This window comes from Pan troglodytes, chromosome 5 (genome assembly GCF_028858775.2).
Source record: "Pan troglodytes isolate AG18354 chromosome 5, NHGRI_mPanTro3-v2.0_pri, whole genome shotgun sequence".
Classification (NCBI taxonomy): domain Eukaryota; kingdom Metazoa; phylum Chordata; class Mammalia; order Primates; family Hominidae; genus Pan; species Pan troglodytes.
The window spans coordinates 158,525,874-158,539,575 of NC_072403.2; the positions used below are offsets into that span (position 1 = coordinate 158,525,874).

The following is a 13,702-nucleotide window of genomic DNA, read 5'->3' on the forward strand; positions in this document are numbered from 1 at the left end:
AGACAGACATGGAGCAGGAAGAGAGAGAGAAGTATCTCACAGAATGTTTATGAACCCGAAGCTGGAATACAACATGACATAGTGCTAGCCAAACTGCAAAAGAAATGGAAACAGGATCGGTAGGCCTCTGGTCAATCTCTACCTACATATAAAAATTTGACAGAGTTTCAATTAGATATTATCAGAAATGTAAATTACAGGCATTCATTGTTTCATTTCATATAAATAGATGATAGAGAGATAGATTTATTACTTTGTCCAGGTACCATCCCAGTTACTGAAGATGGAGGAAATGAACAAAAAATCCAATATTCCTACCACAGTGGAGTTTACAAAATCCTACCTGTGGAAGCACACAGTCAGCACATAAATAAAGGATTAGTGAGAGTATTGAGTAGTATAAAAATGAAGCAATATGAAATGATGCAGAGAAGTGCCTTGCTATAATAGGGTGTTCATGAAAGTCCTCCTCTAGCCCTCACCTCCAGGAGGTGATATTTGAGAGATGTTTCCTTGTTGCTAAATGTAACATTTAGTTGTTTTCACTTTATCATGCTTGATCCGTTAGCTGCATTTAGGTCTCCTGCTCATGTCCTCATTAAAAAAAAAAATACTTCACTTGGTTTCCAAGGTATCGCCTTCCAGTGTGTTTTTCCTACCTCAGTGTATTAGTTTCTTATGGCTGCTAGAATAAAATATCACAAACTTAATGGCTTCAAATCACATACATTCATTGACAAATTCATTTGGAATTCTCAAGGTCACAAGTCCAAAATGGGTCTCACTGAGCTACCAACAAGATTTCAGCAGGGCTGCCTTCCTTTCTGTAGGCTCTAGGAGAAAATCCACTTCCTTGCCTTTCCAGCTTCTGGAACTTGACCACATTCCTCGGCTTGTGGCCACTTTTGTCTGTCTTCCAAACCCAGCAATTTTCCCTTGTTGCTTTCTTCAGCAGCCACTTTTCCCTCTAACCTCCTCCGACTCCTTCTTCCACTTTTGAGCACCCTTGGGTTTACTCTGAGATCCCCAGATAATCCAGGATAATCTCCCCATCTCAAGATACTTAATCACATCTACAAGCTCCCTTTTTCAATGGAGGGTAACATATCCACAGTTTCCAGGGACTAAGATGTGTATGTATTTGAAGTAGGGGTTGGTGGTTATTCTGTCTACCACATTCAGTGACTGCTTTCTTTTCTCAGTGTTCACAGTTATTTCCTCCTTATCTCTCTGACCCTTACATATAGAGTACCAGGGCAGAAATACAGCTCTGATGGTTACTAGAGATTGAAATATTTTTATATTTCTCAGTAGGTAGTCTTAACAATTACCAATAACTCTTGAGTTCCAGACATTTCTGCCTTTTGCCCTAGGTCCCTGACTTTCACTGAGGACTTTAAATCTTTGTTCCTGCTACATAAAATACATAATAAATGTCTGGTTTAGTTGGAGGCTTTGAAGACACTGACCCAGCATTGTGGTCAGGGTCCATTTAGAATTGTTCTTGCTCAATCTATACCAGCTGTTAGCATCCCTGGGTGTGCCCTTTCCTTAAGTAGTTATTTTCTTGATGATTTCATCCAGTCTTAAGACTTTAAATACTACCTAGATGCTGATGACTCTCAAAGTTTCACTTGTTGTCCAATTTTTTCTCCCAAACTTCAGAATCTGACGTCTAATTACCTACTCAGTATCCTGAAGGCTGTATTTTTGGCATCTAAAGCACAATCTTATTTATCAGCGCACTGCTGCTTTATGCCCCCTGCCTCAATTTTTCTCCATACCACGGTCTTCTGTCGATAAGGAAATATCAACTCTATCTGCTTTCTCTATCTTAAAGTGTATGCAGAATCTATTTCTTGCCTTCTCTTCAGTCACCAAGCCAGTCCAAACCCCCATTAGTTCTCCCCTCTTAATTCAAAGCATTTTACATTGTCTCCCTTCTTCCTTTGGTCTTTTTCAACATAGCAGCAAGAATGATCATCAAATTCTGATAATATCATTTTGGACCCCTGCTCAGAGCCCTACTTTGGCTTCTTATCTCAGAGTAAAGACCCTCCCCCTGCCTTAGATCACCTTGACAATCTTTGCATCTAGTACCTCTCTGCAATCAACTTCCACTGCTTTTCCTCCCACTCACACAGCTTAAGGCACACTGACCTCCGTATTATTCTTAAACTAAGTCAGGATGTCCTCTGCATCTGGAATACTCTTCCTTCCTGTATCTGGAGCATTCTTTGTTGGATAGTCACATAGCTTGAGCCCTCACTTTCTTTTATTATTTAAATATTGCCTTACTATAGACATTTTCCTTAACCAATGTTTTAAAAATTGAGTACCTTAACTCATCAGTTCCCCTGTACTGTGTTATATTTCCTTTTAGGAGTTTCATGTTTGAATACAATCATACACCTCATAACAACACTTTGGCCACTGATGAGCCTCATATATGAGAGTGGTCATCTAGTAAACTAAGGCTAATTTATTATTGAAGAAAGAAATTGTTTCTACAAATTTAATGTAGCCTAAGTGTACAATATTTATAAGGTCTTCAGTAGTGTACAGTAATCTCCCAGGCCTTCACAGTCACTCTCAAATCACTGACTCATTAAAAGCAACTTCCTGCAAGCTCCACTCATGGTAAGTGTGCTATACAGGTGTACCATTCTGTTTTAACTTTTATACCGTGTTTTTACTGTATTTTTCTATGTTTAGATGTGTTTGGATACACAGGTGTTTACCATTGTGTTACAGTTGCCTGCAATATTCAGGAGAGTAACAGCTGTACAGGTTTATAGCCTAGGAGCAATAGACTGTACCATCTAGCCTAGCTGTGTTGCAGGCTATACCAGTTGTGTAGTGTGCTTACTAGGTTTGTGTAAGCACACTCTGTTGTTTGAAGGACAACAAAATTGCCTAACAATGGATATCTTAGAATGTATCCTTGTTGATAAGCAGTGTGTTACTGTATACTGTATATTTTACTTAATTTATGATATTTAATTTGTATCTAGAACCCACTAGGATATAAGCTGTATAGAGATTTTAGTCTTTTTTTTTTAACTGCTTGTCCCACCCACTGTCTACAGGCAGGGTTTTAGCCTCACAAGGCGTTATAAACTTGAACATTAAATAATATACCTATTTTACACTTTAAAAATCATGAAAATGAATGAAAAGTAGCATTCAAGGTTTAGCAATATGGGAATTGTAATACACATATATTTAAAGTAGGAAACAAGTCCAACTTTTCAGTAGAAAAATAGTCAAAATCTATCACAAACCTTAAATATGCATACACTTTGGTATAGGAAGGCTCCTCATTAGAATCTATCGTAACAAAATGATGTGAATGTACACAAAGATTTTGCAATAAGAACAACCACCATAGTCTTATTTATGAAATTGAAAAATTTTAAAATTTTAAAAACCTACCCCCCCTAAATTTCCAAATATAGAAGCTTAGTTAAATGAAATAAGGTATATTTATACAAGATGATCTTATGCAATCCTTAAATTAGTATTTAGATAAATATTTAGAACATGAGAAATATTAACAATATGCTGATGAAGTGGTAAAAAGCAATTTATACAAAGTATATGCAAAATGACTTAATTTTTGAAAAAATATATGTAGACTGATAGATATATAGATGGGATTCTATATATCAGTCTGAGAATACAGCTATTTATCAACTATATGTTGTTTGTGTTCATGATATTTGATAATACTGTATATCTTTTTTTAAATTCTTACATCAGTAAGTAGGGACTAAGGCTCCACTTTAGCTTATGAAATAAACTCTTTGGGGTTATTTTAGTCTTTAGAAACTTAACATGTAGAAGCTGCCTAGCCACAAGTACGATTGTATTAAAAATGTAGTTAGTATGACTCAGCTGAGAAGACAAATTTATGTTATGCAGTTAATCCAATATTTGATCTCAGAGATTTTAATTAAACCTAACCCACCCACTCTCTGTCTCTGTCTAGTTTCTATCCTTTTGGCAGTAATGTACAATCTGGTTCTATTGAACAAAAGAAGGGGAAATTCCCAATCTGGCCAGAGTGGAGTGAAGCTGACATAAATTCAGAAAAGTGGGATGCAGGCAAAGGTGCAAAAGAAAAGGACAAAACAGGAAAAAGCCCTGTATTTGTAAGTAGATGTGAATGTGACTGGGTTTCATTTTGGTTTTTAATTTTATAATGGAATGAGATTTGTAAACATAAAAAGGTATTCATTCTTCTCCATAATGTGCATTCAAAAAGGAAATTTTTTATTTTTCTATCAGCCCCACCTCCCAACACTCCCACTTTGTCTTTCCAAGCCTTAGTCCTGAGCTTTGGTGAATCATATTTGGGTAAATTGGAAGAAAGAGATATGACCAAAGAATCATAATGATATAAAGGAAAAATTAAGAGATAGGGCAGGTTAGCTAGTCGACCTTGGACAGAGTTTGGAAACAGGCATTTATAAAGAGTGGTTAAGAAAATGAAAATCCACAGTGGACTTGGAAGCTGTGACCGGGAGATAATAGGAAAGATAATTTTTTAAAAGAAATGTTAACTGTGAGATGAAAACTGGATTCCTCCTACTATCTCCTCAAGATATGTGAATAAAGATCCTCACTGCTCTTCGTTTACTTTTTGTCACATAAACATGGCATGTCCCTGAGATTGGTGCCAAAATGTAGAATTTCTGCATTTTCCAATTATATTACTTTATGTTATTTGGCCTATTTAAAAATGTTTATTTCTAAAGACTTCAAAGTTGAGGCTATGGGTCTGAATTTCATTTAAAATATGATCTATTTATTGGGTGCAACAATTCATTTAAAAATATTTATAGAAAACAATATAATTTTCAAGACATAAACATAAGTGCCAGAAGGGTTTAGTTGAACTTTACATAAAGCATTCTGAAATAGTAAATCTTAGCATGTACGTTTTGTTCACAAAAGATTGTATCACAAATTGCATGATTCATATTGGTCAATTTGTTAACAAAAGGTACTCAATAAAGGTATTGCTGACTCTGTTAGCACCTAAACAATTTCCAAATTAGCAACATGTAAGGGAACAAATTCTTTGTACCACATCTAAAATGATTATGGAAATTCTAGATGCAGAGGGCTTTGAATTCTCTGGGTTCAAATGAAAATTGGCATATTCTATGTATTTTTTTCAGTGATTCAAAACTTATGGAGAGAAAGAGAGAGAGTGTGTGTGTGTGGGTGTGTGTGGGTGTGGTAAAATCTAGGATAGAACCTTACTTTCCACTTCCAGTCTGTCACAATCTCATCCATAACTCGTGAAGTAGCAGCTCCTTCACTGGAGTGAGTGGTGGACAGTGTCCAAGCCTTGTGATTGCATCTGCATGAAATGGTTGCATGGTAGCTCTTAGCCCTGATTTGCAGCATCCATATTTTATTAAGATTAATTTCCTTAAGCATCCAACTATAACAAGTATCCTGGGAGTTTTGCAGAAGGCCGCTTCCCTAGACATGAGGCTAGTCATCAGGAAATCAGCCTCAGATGAATTCACCCTTTCCTCTAAGTCCAGAGAAAGGTCTCACTTCTTTAGCTAAGTGATGAGAACTAAAGGATGTGATGGGTGAATCAAATTGTGAATATATTATGCAGTACTGTAAGGTTATTATAAGGGACACCGATATGAAAAATAATGTGGAAAGATTACCCTTAACTTCTTAATGAGGGAGGCCCAAATCCAGGGGAAAAGGGAACCACAACAAGGTCAGTTCCACATTCACCTTGTTCTTTGTTTATTTATTTTTTCCTCTCTCAAGTACATTTATTAATTCAAGGCATGAAGATTAGGGATCAAGCACAAAGTAGTGTCCTGGGACCTGTGTCAGTTTCTTGAGCTGGAGAGACAGAGGATATTGCCTAGGACTGCTAAAGCAATCCAAACTTGAACCAAAACCCCAGGGCTAATGGCAGAGAAGCGATCTGAAAATTTTGCATATAATTTTACTTGAAGATATTTACTCAACTCCAAAACTATGTATGAAGGATAAGCTACGGAGCAAATGGGTAAACAGCAGCAGCTTGAAGGCGAAATAAAAAACGATTTAATGGTACTTTGGAGAGAAATTTAGGAACATCAAGGTAAAGGGACCCCAATAAACACTCCAGCTTTTTTAGACAGTGCACAAGACCAGCTATAGCATTCTGTATAAAGTAAGGGCAAACCAAAGTTACACCAGCCCTACCAAATCCTGAAACCCAGTGTTGACTGAGTCAGGTACATCTTGTACTCTGCCTGCCAAAAGGAAATAAATTCTCCTCTCTGGAATAACACATCATTATCTAGAGCCCATATTAATTTTTATACTCAGTGTATATCATTCATTAAAAATTATTAAGCGTGTGAATCCTACCAGATGTACAAAGACAAGCTGCTATCATTCTTACTGAAACTATTCCAAAAAATTGAGAAAGAGACACTCCTCCCCAACTCATTCCATGAGAACATCATCATCCTGATAACAAAGCATGACAGAGTGACAACAACAAAAAAATCTTCAGGCCACTATCATTGATGAACATCAGTGCAAAAATCCTCAACAAAATACTTGCCAACCAAATCCAGCAGCACATCAAAAAGCTAATCCACCATGATCAAGTAGGCTTCACTCTCAGGATGCAAGGTTGGTTCAACAGACACAAATCAATAAATGTGATTCATCACGTAAACACAACTAAAGACAAAAACCACATGATTATCTCAATAGTTGCAGAGAGGACTTTTGATAAAATTCAATACCCCTTGATGTTAACCCTTTTCCCATTTACAAAAAAGTGCAGCTCGCTTCCAGCATGCATTTAATTTTACATAAACATACTCTTTGAGGCTGATGGAAATCTGACTGATTTTCAATGTGAAAATAAAACATAAAAAGCTGTTCTTATAGCAAAGACTTGGAACCAACCTAAATGTCCAACAATGATAGACTGGATTAAGAAAAAGTGGTACATATACCCCATGGAATACTATGCAGCCATAAAAAATGATGAGTTCATGTCCTTTGCAGGGACATGGATGAAGCTTGAAACCATCATTCTCAGCAAACTATCGCAAGGACAAAAAACCACACACTGCATGTTCTCACTCATAGGTGAGAATTGAACAATGAGAACACATGGACACAGGAAGGGGACCATCACACACTGGGGCCTGTTGTGGGATGGGGGAGGGGGGAGGGGGAGGGATAGCATTTGGAGATATACCTAATGTTAAATTATGAGTTACTGGGTGCAGCACACCAACAAGGCACATGTATACATATGTAACTAACCTGCACGTTGTGAACATGTACCCTAAAACTTAAAGTATAATTTAAAAAAGCTGTTCTTAGAGTTATTTCTAAACAGAACTTGTCTATAATCTTAATGTAACAGAAATGTATATGATGATCAGTGTTTAATAATTTTCATCATGTGATAAATTTCAAAGCACAGCACAACACAAAGTGGAGCATCACCTTCTGCAAAAAAAAAAAAAAAAAATGCATTTCTCTCCAGATCATCTTGCCATCCTTGCTGTTGTGCAAGCCTCAAAGTTTGCAGTGACTACTTGGATTTCATTTCATTTCCCTGATATTGGTAATAGGCTTTTGGGCAAAATGTCTTCCAGACAGATGAAAAGGGGTGGCATCACCAGAACATGGGTGACCTTGAAGATGTTGCTGCCCTGGCTTGTGATGCTTTTCCAGCATTTTTTTAATCAACAGGAATCTGAGGTTTACATGGCTAATCATGTGCTCAGGATTGTCCTTCTTGAACAGGATATAGGAATTCAGTGCTTTGATATTTAGAGGTGGCGAAAGAATTTCTTATACCAAGCGTGTTTTATCTTGGGATAAACACTGCAACTGCAAGCACTGCTGGTGAGTATTCTTGGGTGCAAATGGGAAATGGTTAAAAACTCTCCACAAACTAGGTATGAAGGAACATACCTCAAAATAAAAAGAGCCATCTATGAAAAACCCACAGCAAACATTATACTGAATGGCAAGAGCTGGAAGCATTCCTCTTGAAAACTGGCACATTACAAAGATGCTTTCTCTCACCACTCCTATTCAACACAGTATTGGAAGTCAGCCAGAGAAATCAGGTAAGAAAAAGGAATAAAGGGCACCCAAATAGGAAGAAAGGAAGTCAAACTATCCCTGTTTGCAGATGACATGATTCTATATCTAGAAAACCCCATAGTCTCAGACCAACAGCTTTTTCAGATGGTAAACAACTGCAGCAAAGTTTCAGGATGCAAAATCAGTATACAGTGCTCACTTCAGCAGTGCATATACTAAAATTGGAATGATACAGAAAAGATTAGCATGGCCCCTGCACAAGCATGCCTCCTGCACAAGCATGGCACGCAAATTCGTGAAGAGGTCCGTAATTTTAATTAAAAATCTAACTTCACAATTGAAATAATTAGAGAAGCTAGAACAAATTAATCCCAATGCTAGCAGAAGACGAGAAATAATGAAAATTAGAGCTGAACTGAAGGAAATTGACACATGAAAAACAATTTCAAAGATCAACAAATCCAGGAGTTGTTTTTTGAAAAAATTAATAAAATAGGCCACTAGCTAGACTAATAACAAAGAAAAGAAAGAAGATCCAAATAAACGCTATTAGAAATGATGAAGGGAATGTTACTACCGACCCCACAGAAATAAAAGCAGCTGTCAGAAACTACTACAAATTCCTCTATGCACACAAACTACAAAACCTAGAAGAGATGGATAAATTCCTGGACACATACACCCTCCTAAGACTGAGCCAGGAAGAAACTGTTTTCCTGAACAGACCAATAACAAGCTCTGAAATGGAATCAGTAATAAAGGGCCTACCAACCAAACAAAAGTTCGGGACCTGATGGATTAACAGCTGAATTCTACCAGATGTAGAAAGACGAGCTGGTACCATTTCTACTGAAACTCTTCTAAAAAGTTGAGAAGGAGGGACTCCTCCCCAAGTGATTCTATGAAGCCAGCAACATCTTGATAACAAAACCTGGCAGAGACACAGCAAAAAATGAAAACTTCATCCCAATATTCTTGATGAACATCGATGCAAAATTCCTCAGCAAGATACTTGCAAATCGAATCCAGCAGCACATCAAAAAGCTAATCCAATATGATCAAGTTGGCTTCATCCCCAGGATGCAAGGTTGGCTCAACATATGCAAATCAATAAATGTGATTCATCACATAAACAAAACTAAAGACAAAAACCACATGAATATCTATATAAATGCAGAAGAGGCTTTTGATAAAATTTGACACCCCTTCATGTAAAAACCTCTTAATAAACTAGGTATTGAAGGATCATACCTCAAAATAATAAGAACCATCTATGATAAACTCATAGCCAACGTTATACTGAATGGGCAAAACCAAAAGCATTCCCCTTTGAAAACCACCATAAGACAAGGATGCCCTCTCTCACCACTTCTATTTAACATAGTATTGGAAGTCCTAGCCACAGCAATCAGGCTAGAGAAAGAAATAAAGGACATCCAAATAGGAAGAGAAGAAGTCAAACATCTCTGTTTGAAGACGACATAATTCTATATCTAGAAAACCCCACAGTCTTGTCCCAAAAGCTCCTGCAGCTGATAAACAACTTCAGCAAACTTGCAGGATACAAATTCAATGTATAAAAACCACTAGTATTCCTATACACCAACAATAGCCAAAATGAGAGCCAAATCAGAAAGGCAATCCATTCACAATTGCCACAAAAGGAAGAAAATACCTAGGAATTCAGCCAACCAGGGAGGTGAAACATCTATACAAGCAAAACTACAAAACTGCTCAAACAGAAACAAATGGGAAAACATTCCATGCTCATAGATAGGAAGAATCACTATCATTGAAAAGGCTATATTGCCCAAAGCAATTTACAGATTCAATGCTATTCTTATCAAACTACCTATGACATTCTTCACAGAACTAGAAAAAACTATTTTAAACTTCATGTGGAACCAAAAAAGAACCTGAATAGCCAAGGCAATCCCACGGAAAAAAAAAAAAAAAAAAAAAAGCTGGAGGAATCGCGCGACCTGACTTCAAACTATACTATTATACAAGGCTATAGTAACCAAAGCAGCATGGTACTGATACGAAAACAGGCACATAGACGAATGAGGCAGAGTAGAGAGCCCATAAGTAAGGCCACACATCTATGGCCATCTGATCCTTGACAAAGCTGACAAAAACAAGCAATGGGGAAAAGACTCCCCATTCAATAAATGGTGCTGAGATAGCTGACTAGCCATATGCAGAAGATTGAACCTAGACCCTGTTCTTACACCATACACAAAAATCAACTCAAGATGGAATAAAGACTTAAATGTAAAACCCAAAACTATAAAAACCCTGAAAAACAACCTAGGCAATACCATCCTGGGCATAGAAATGGGCAAAGATTTCATGATGAAGCCACCAAAAGCAATTGCAACAAAAGCAAAAATTGACAAGTGGATCTAATTAAACTTAAGAGCTTCTGCACAGCAAAAGAAACTATCAACAGAGTAAACAGACAAACTACAGAATGGGAGAAAATATTTGCAAACTGTACATCTGACCAAGGTCTAATATCCAGTATTTGTAAGGAACTTAAACACATTTACAAGAGGAAAACAAACAACCACATTTAAAAGTGGGCAAATGACATAAACGGACATGAACTTCTCAAAAGAAGTCATACATGCAGCCAACAAGCATATAAAAAAAATCTCAATATTACTTATTATTAGAAATACCATTTCACACCTATCAGAATGGGTATTATTAAAAAGACAAAAAAGAACAGATGCTGGTGAGGTTGCGGAGAAAAAGGAATGCTTATACACTGTTGGTGGGAGTGTAAATTAGTTCAACCATTGTGGAAAGCACTATGTCAGTTCCTCAAAGAGGTATAACTAGAACCACCATTTGACCCAGCAATCCTATCACTGGCTATATACCCAGAGCAACATAAGTCATTCTACCATAGAGACACATGCATGCGAGTGTTCATTACAGCACTATTCACCATAGCAAAAACATGGAAGCAACCTGAATACCCATCAATGACAGAATGAATAAAGAAAATGTGGTACATATACACCATGGATACATATACACCATGTGGTACGTATATACTATGAAACCATAAAAAAGAACAAGATCGTGTCTTTTGCGGGAACATGGATGGAGCTGGAGGCTATTATCTTTAGCAAACTAATGCAGGAACAAAAAACCAAATACCACACATTCTCACTTCTAAGTGGGAGCTAAATCATAAGAACTTATGAACACAAAGAAGGAAACAACAGACACTGGGATCTTCTTGATTAGGGAGGCTGCAAAGAAAGAGAGGAGCAGAAAAGATAACTATTGGGTACTGGGCTTAATACCTGGGTGATGAAATAATCTGTACTACAAACCCCTGTGACATGAGTTTACCTGTGTAACAAACCTTCTCATGTACCCCCAATTATAAAATAAAAGGGTTTTTTTTTTTTAAAAAATTAACAGACATGAAAAGAAACAGAATCAAGCGACTGAAAACGAAGAGGAGAAATCAAATAATAGAAACTGATCCATGAACATCTTAGATTTTGGCATTGTTAGATAAAGGACTTTACAACAACTAAATATTTGCAATAAAGGAGGGGAAAATGATGTGAGGAAACCCCAGAAGTGTAGCAACAGCTCCTGGAAATTCAGTCAATTTTTCGATGACTCGCTTTTTGAGACTCTTGCCTGGATATTGACGTACATTTTGTCTTCATTCAAATTATTCCAGTATCTTAAAGGTGACAATAAACTACATCTTCCAGATAAACATATATACTTAAAATGTTCAAACTGTACACAATGCCCTCAAATATAACCTGTTTCTCAGGCCACACTGGCCTTAGGGTAAAAACGTGATTACTGTGAAAATCACAAAACAGTATTTATTTCTTCCTGTCCTTATTAACTCAGGTGAAACTTAGTTGCTCTTTTTCCTGTATAGATAGTTTATATTCCTCAGGCATTTCGTTTATAACCTGTCAATTTTAATATTACTTTTTGTAAGGACCTTTTTTTCCCAGTATCCTATAAATTCTTAGAACTCTTACATAGTACTTGCCCAAAGCATTTTTAACTTACTGGATTGCTAGCACTTGAGAGTACGCATTTGGATATTATTCTTTCTCCAGAGCTCACTAACTGACCCATAATAAGAATTCAAAAAATAGTGAATTAATTGCATTCTTGGGCATTTATCCCAGATAAATGGAAACGTATGCAGATGTTCACAGCAGCTTTATTGGTAATAGCTCAATCCTGGAAAGAGCCCAGATGTTCTTCAATAAACAGTTGGTGAACAAACAAATGTCTTTACATGAAAAACTACACAGCAATAAACAAGAACAAACTATTGATACCTGAAACAACTTGGATGAATCTCCAGAGAATTATACTGACAGAAGAAAAGCCAATCCAAAAGATTTCATACTTCCTTACAATTATACCACAAATGGTGGGATTTCACCTATGTAACATTACTGAATGTTATATAGCCATTCAGTATATAATGACAAAATTATAGAAATAGAGATCAGAGAAGTTGTTGCCAAGTATTAGGGATGGAGTATGGGATGGGGAGTGGGAGCATAGGTATGGCTATGAAAAAGCATAGGAATGGTACTTGTGGTAATAAAACTGTTCTATATCTTGACTGTCAATGCCAATATCCTGGTTGTCATACTGTATTACAGTTTCACAAGATGTTACAATTGGAGAAATTCGGTAAATGGCATATAAGAACCCATTGTATTATATCATACAGTTGTATGTGAATCTATAATTATCTTAAAGGAAAGAAATTAATTTTAAAATAAATAAATGAAAATCAGGTCAAACATCCAAGTTTTATTTATATATAATCTTGTTTATGATTCTTACAGTTGAAAATTAAATAAATATTTTTAAATCTTCTCCATTCAGGTAAAAAAAATTTTTTCAATGGAGAATGTGGCCATATCTGGCCCATCGTAAATTGCTTTCCTGCCATATCTAATATAGTTTCCACAGCATCTCATGCTTGTTTAGGCTACCTCCTATACAATCAAAATGCTACTCAACAATCAATGAGCATATTACATGTAATCCATGAGTATATGTTAATTATATACAGTATTGTTAAATTCAGTATTCTTTAAATACTCCATGAATTAGCTCTTACAACAAGAACACAAACTGCTTTTTAAAGGCTTATTGATTGACCAAATCTATGCACTTATTTCTTTTTTATTAAAATTGTTGTTTTTATTTTAATAAAAGAATATGCAGAAAAAACTCAATTTATTTTTATATAGCATTTTTTTGAGGACCCTGAAGGAAAGATTGAGTTACCACCATCCTTGAAAATTTATTCCTGGAAACGTCCACAAGATATTTTATTTAGTCAGGTAAGAAAGTTTTTTCTATTAAATAAAATACTTACTATGTGGATGTATTATCCTACTGATAAAAATTTGCATTTTTTGTAATGATTTAGGGTAATTTTCTCTTGTGGTATTCAGTAAAAAAGTAATTGCTTTTTGGCAACTAATCAAAACTAAATGTTTATTAATACAGTTTAATGTTTCTTGTACTGGCTTCTAAGAGATTATTGAATTTTTGTTTAGAACCT

The 13,702-nt window shown here is 36.1% G+C and overlaps 1 protein-coding gene and 1 pseudogene across 1 annotated transcript in view; both read left to right on the top strand.

Annotated features, from left to right (window-relative positions):
* Nucleotides 1–13,702, top strand: part of ADGB (androglobin) — a 218,191-nt gene that overhangs the window by 32,362 nt on the left and 172,127 nt on the right. The window contains exons 2-3 of the mRNA XM_054686389.2: nt 3,992–4,154; nt 13,386–13,478. Of these exons, the coding sequence (XP_054542364.1) occupies nt 3,992–4,154; nt 13,386–13,478 (256 nt within the window). The remainder of the gene's footprint in view (nt 1–3,991; nt 4,155–13,385; nt 13,479–13,702) is intronic.
* Nucleotides 8,304–8,427, top strand: LOC112209594 (U6 spliceosomal RNA; annotated as a pseudogene).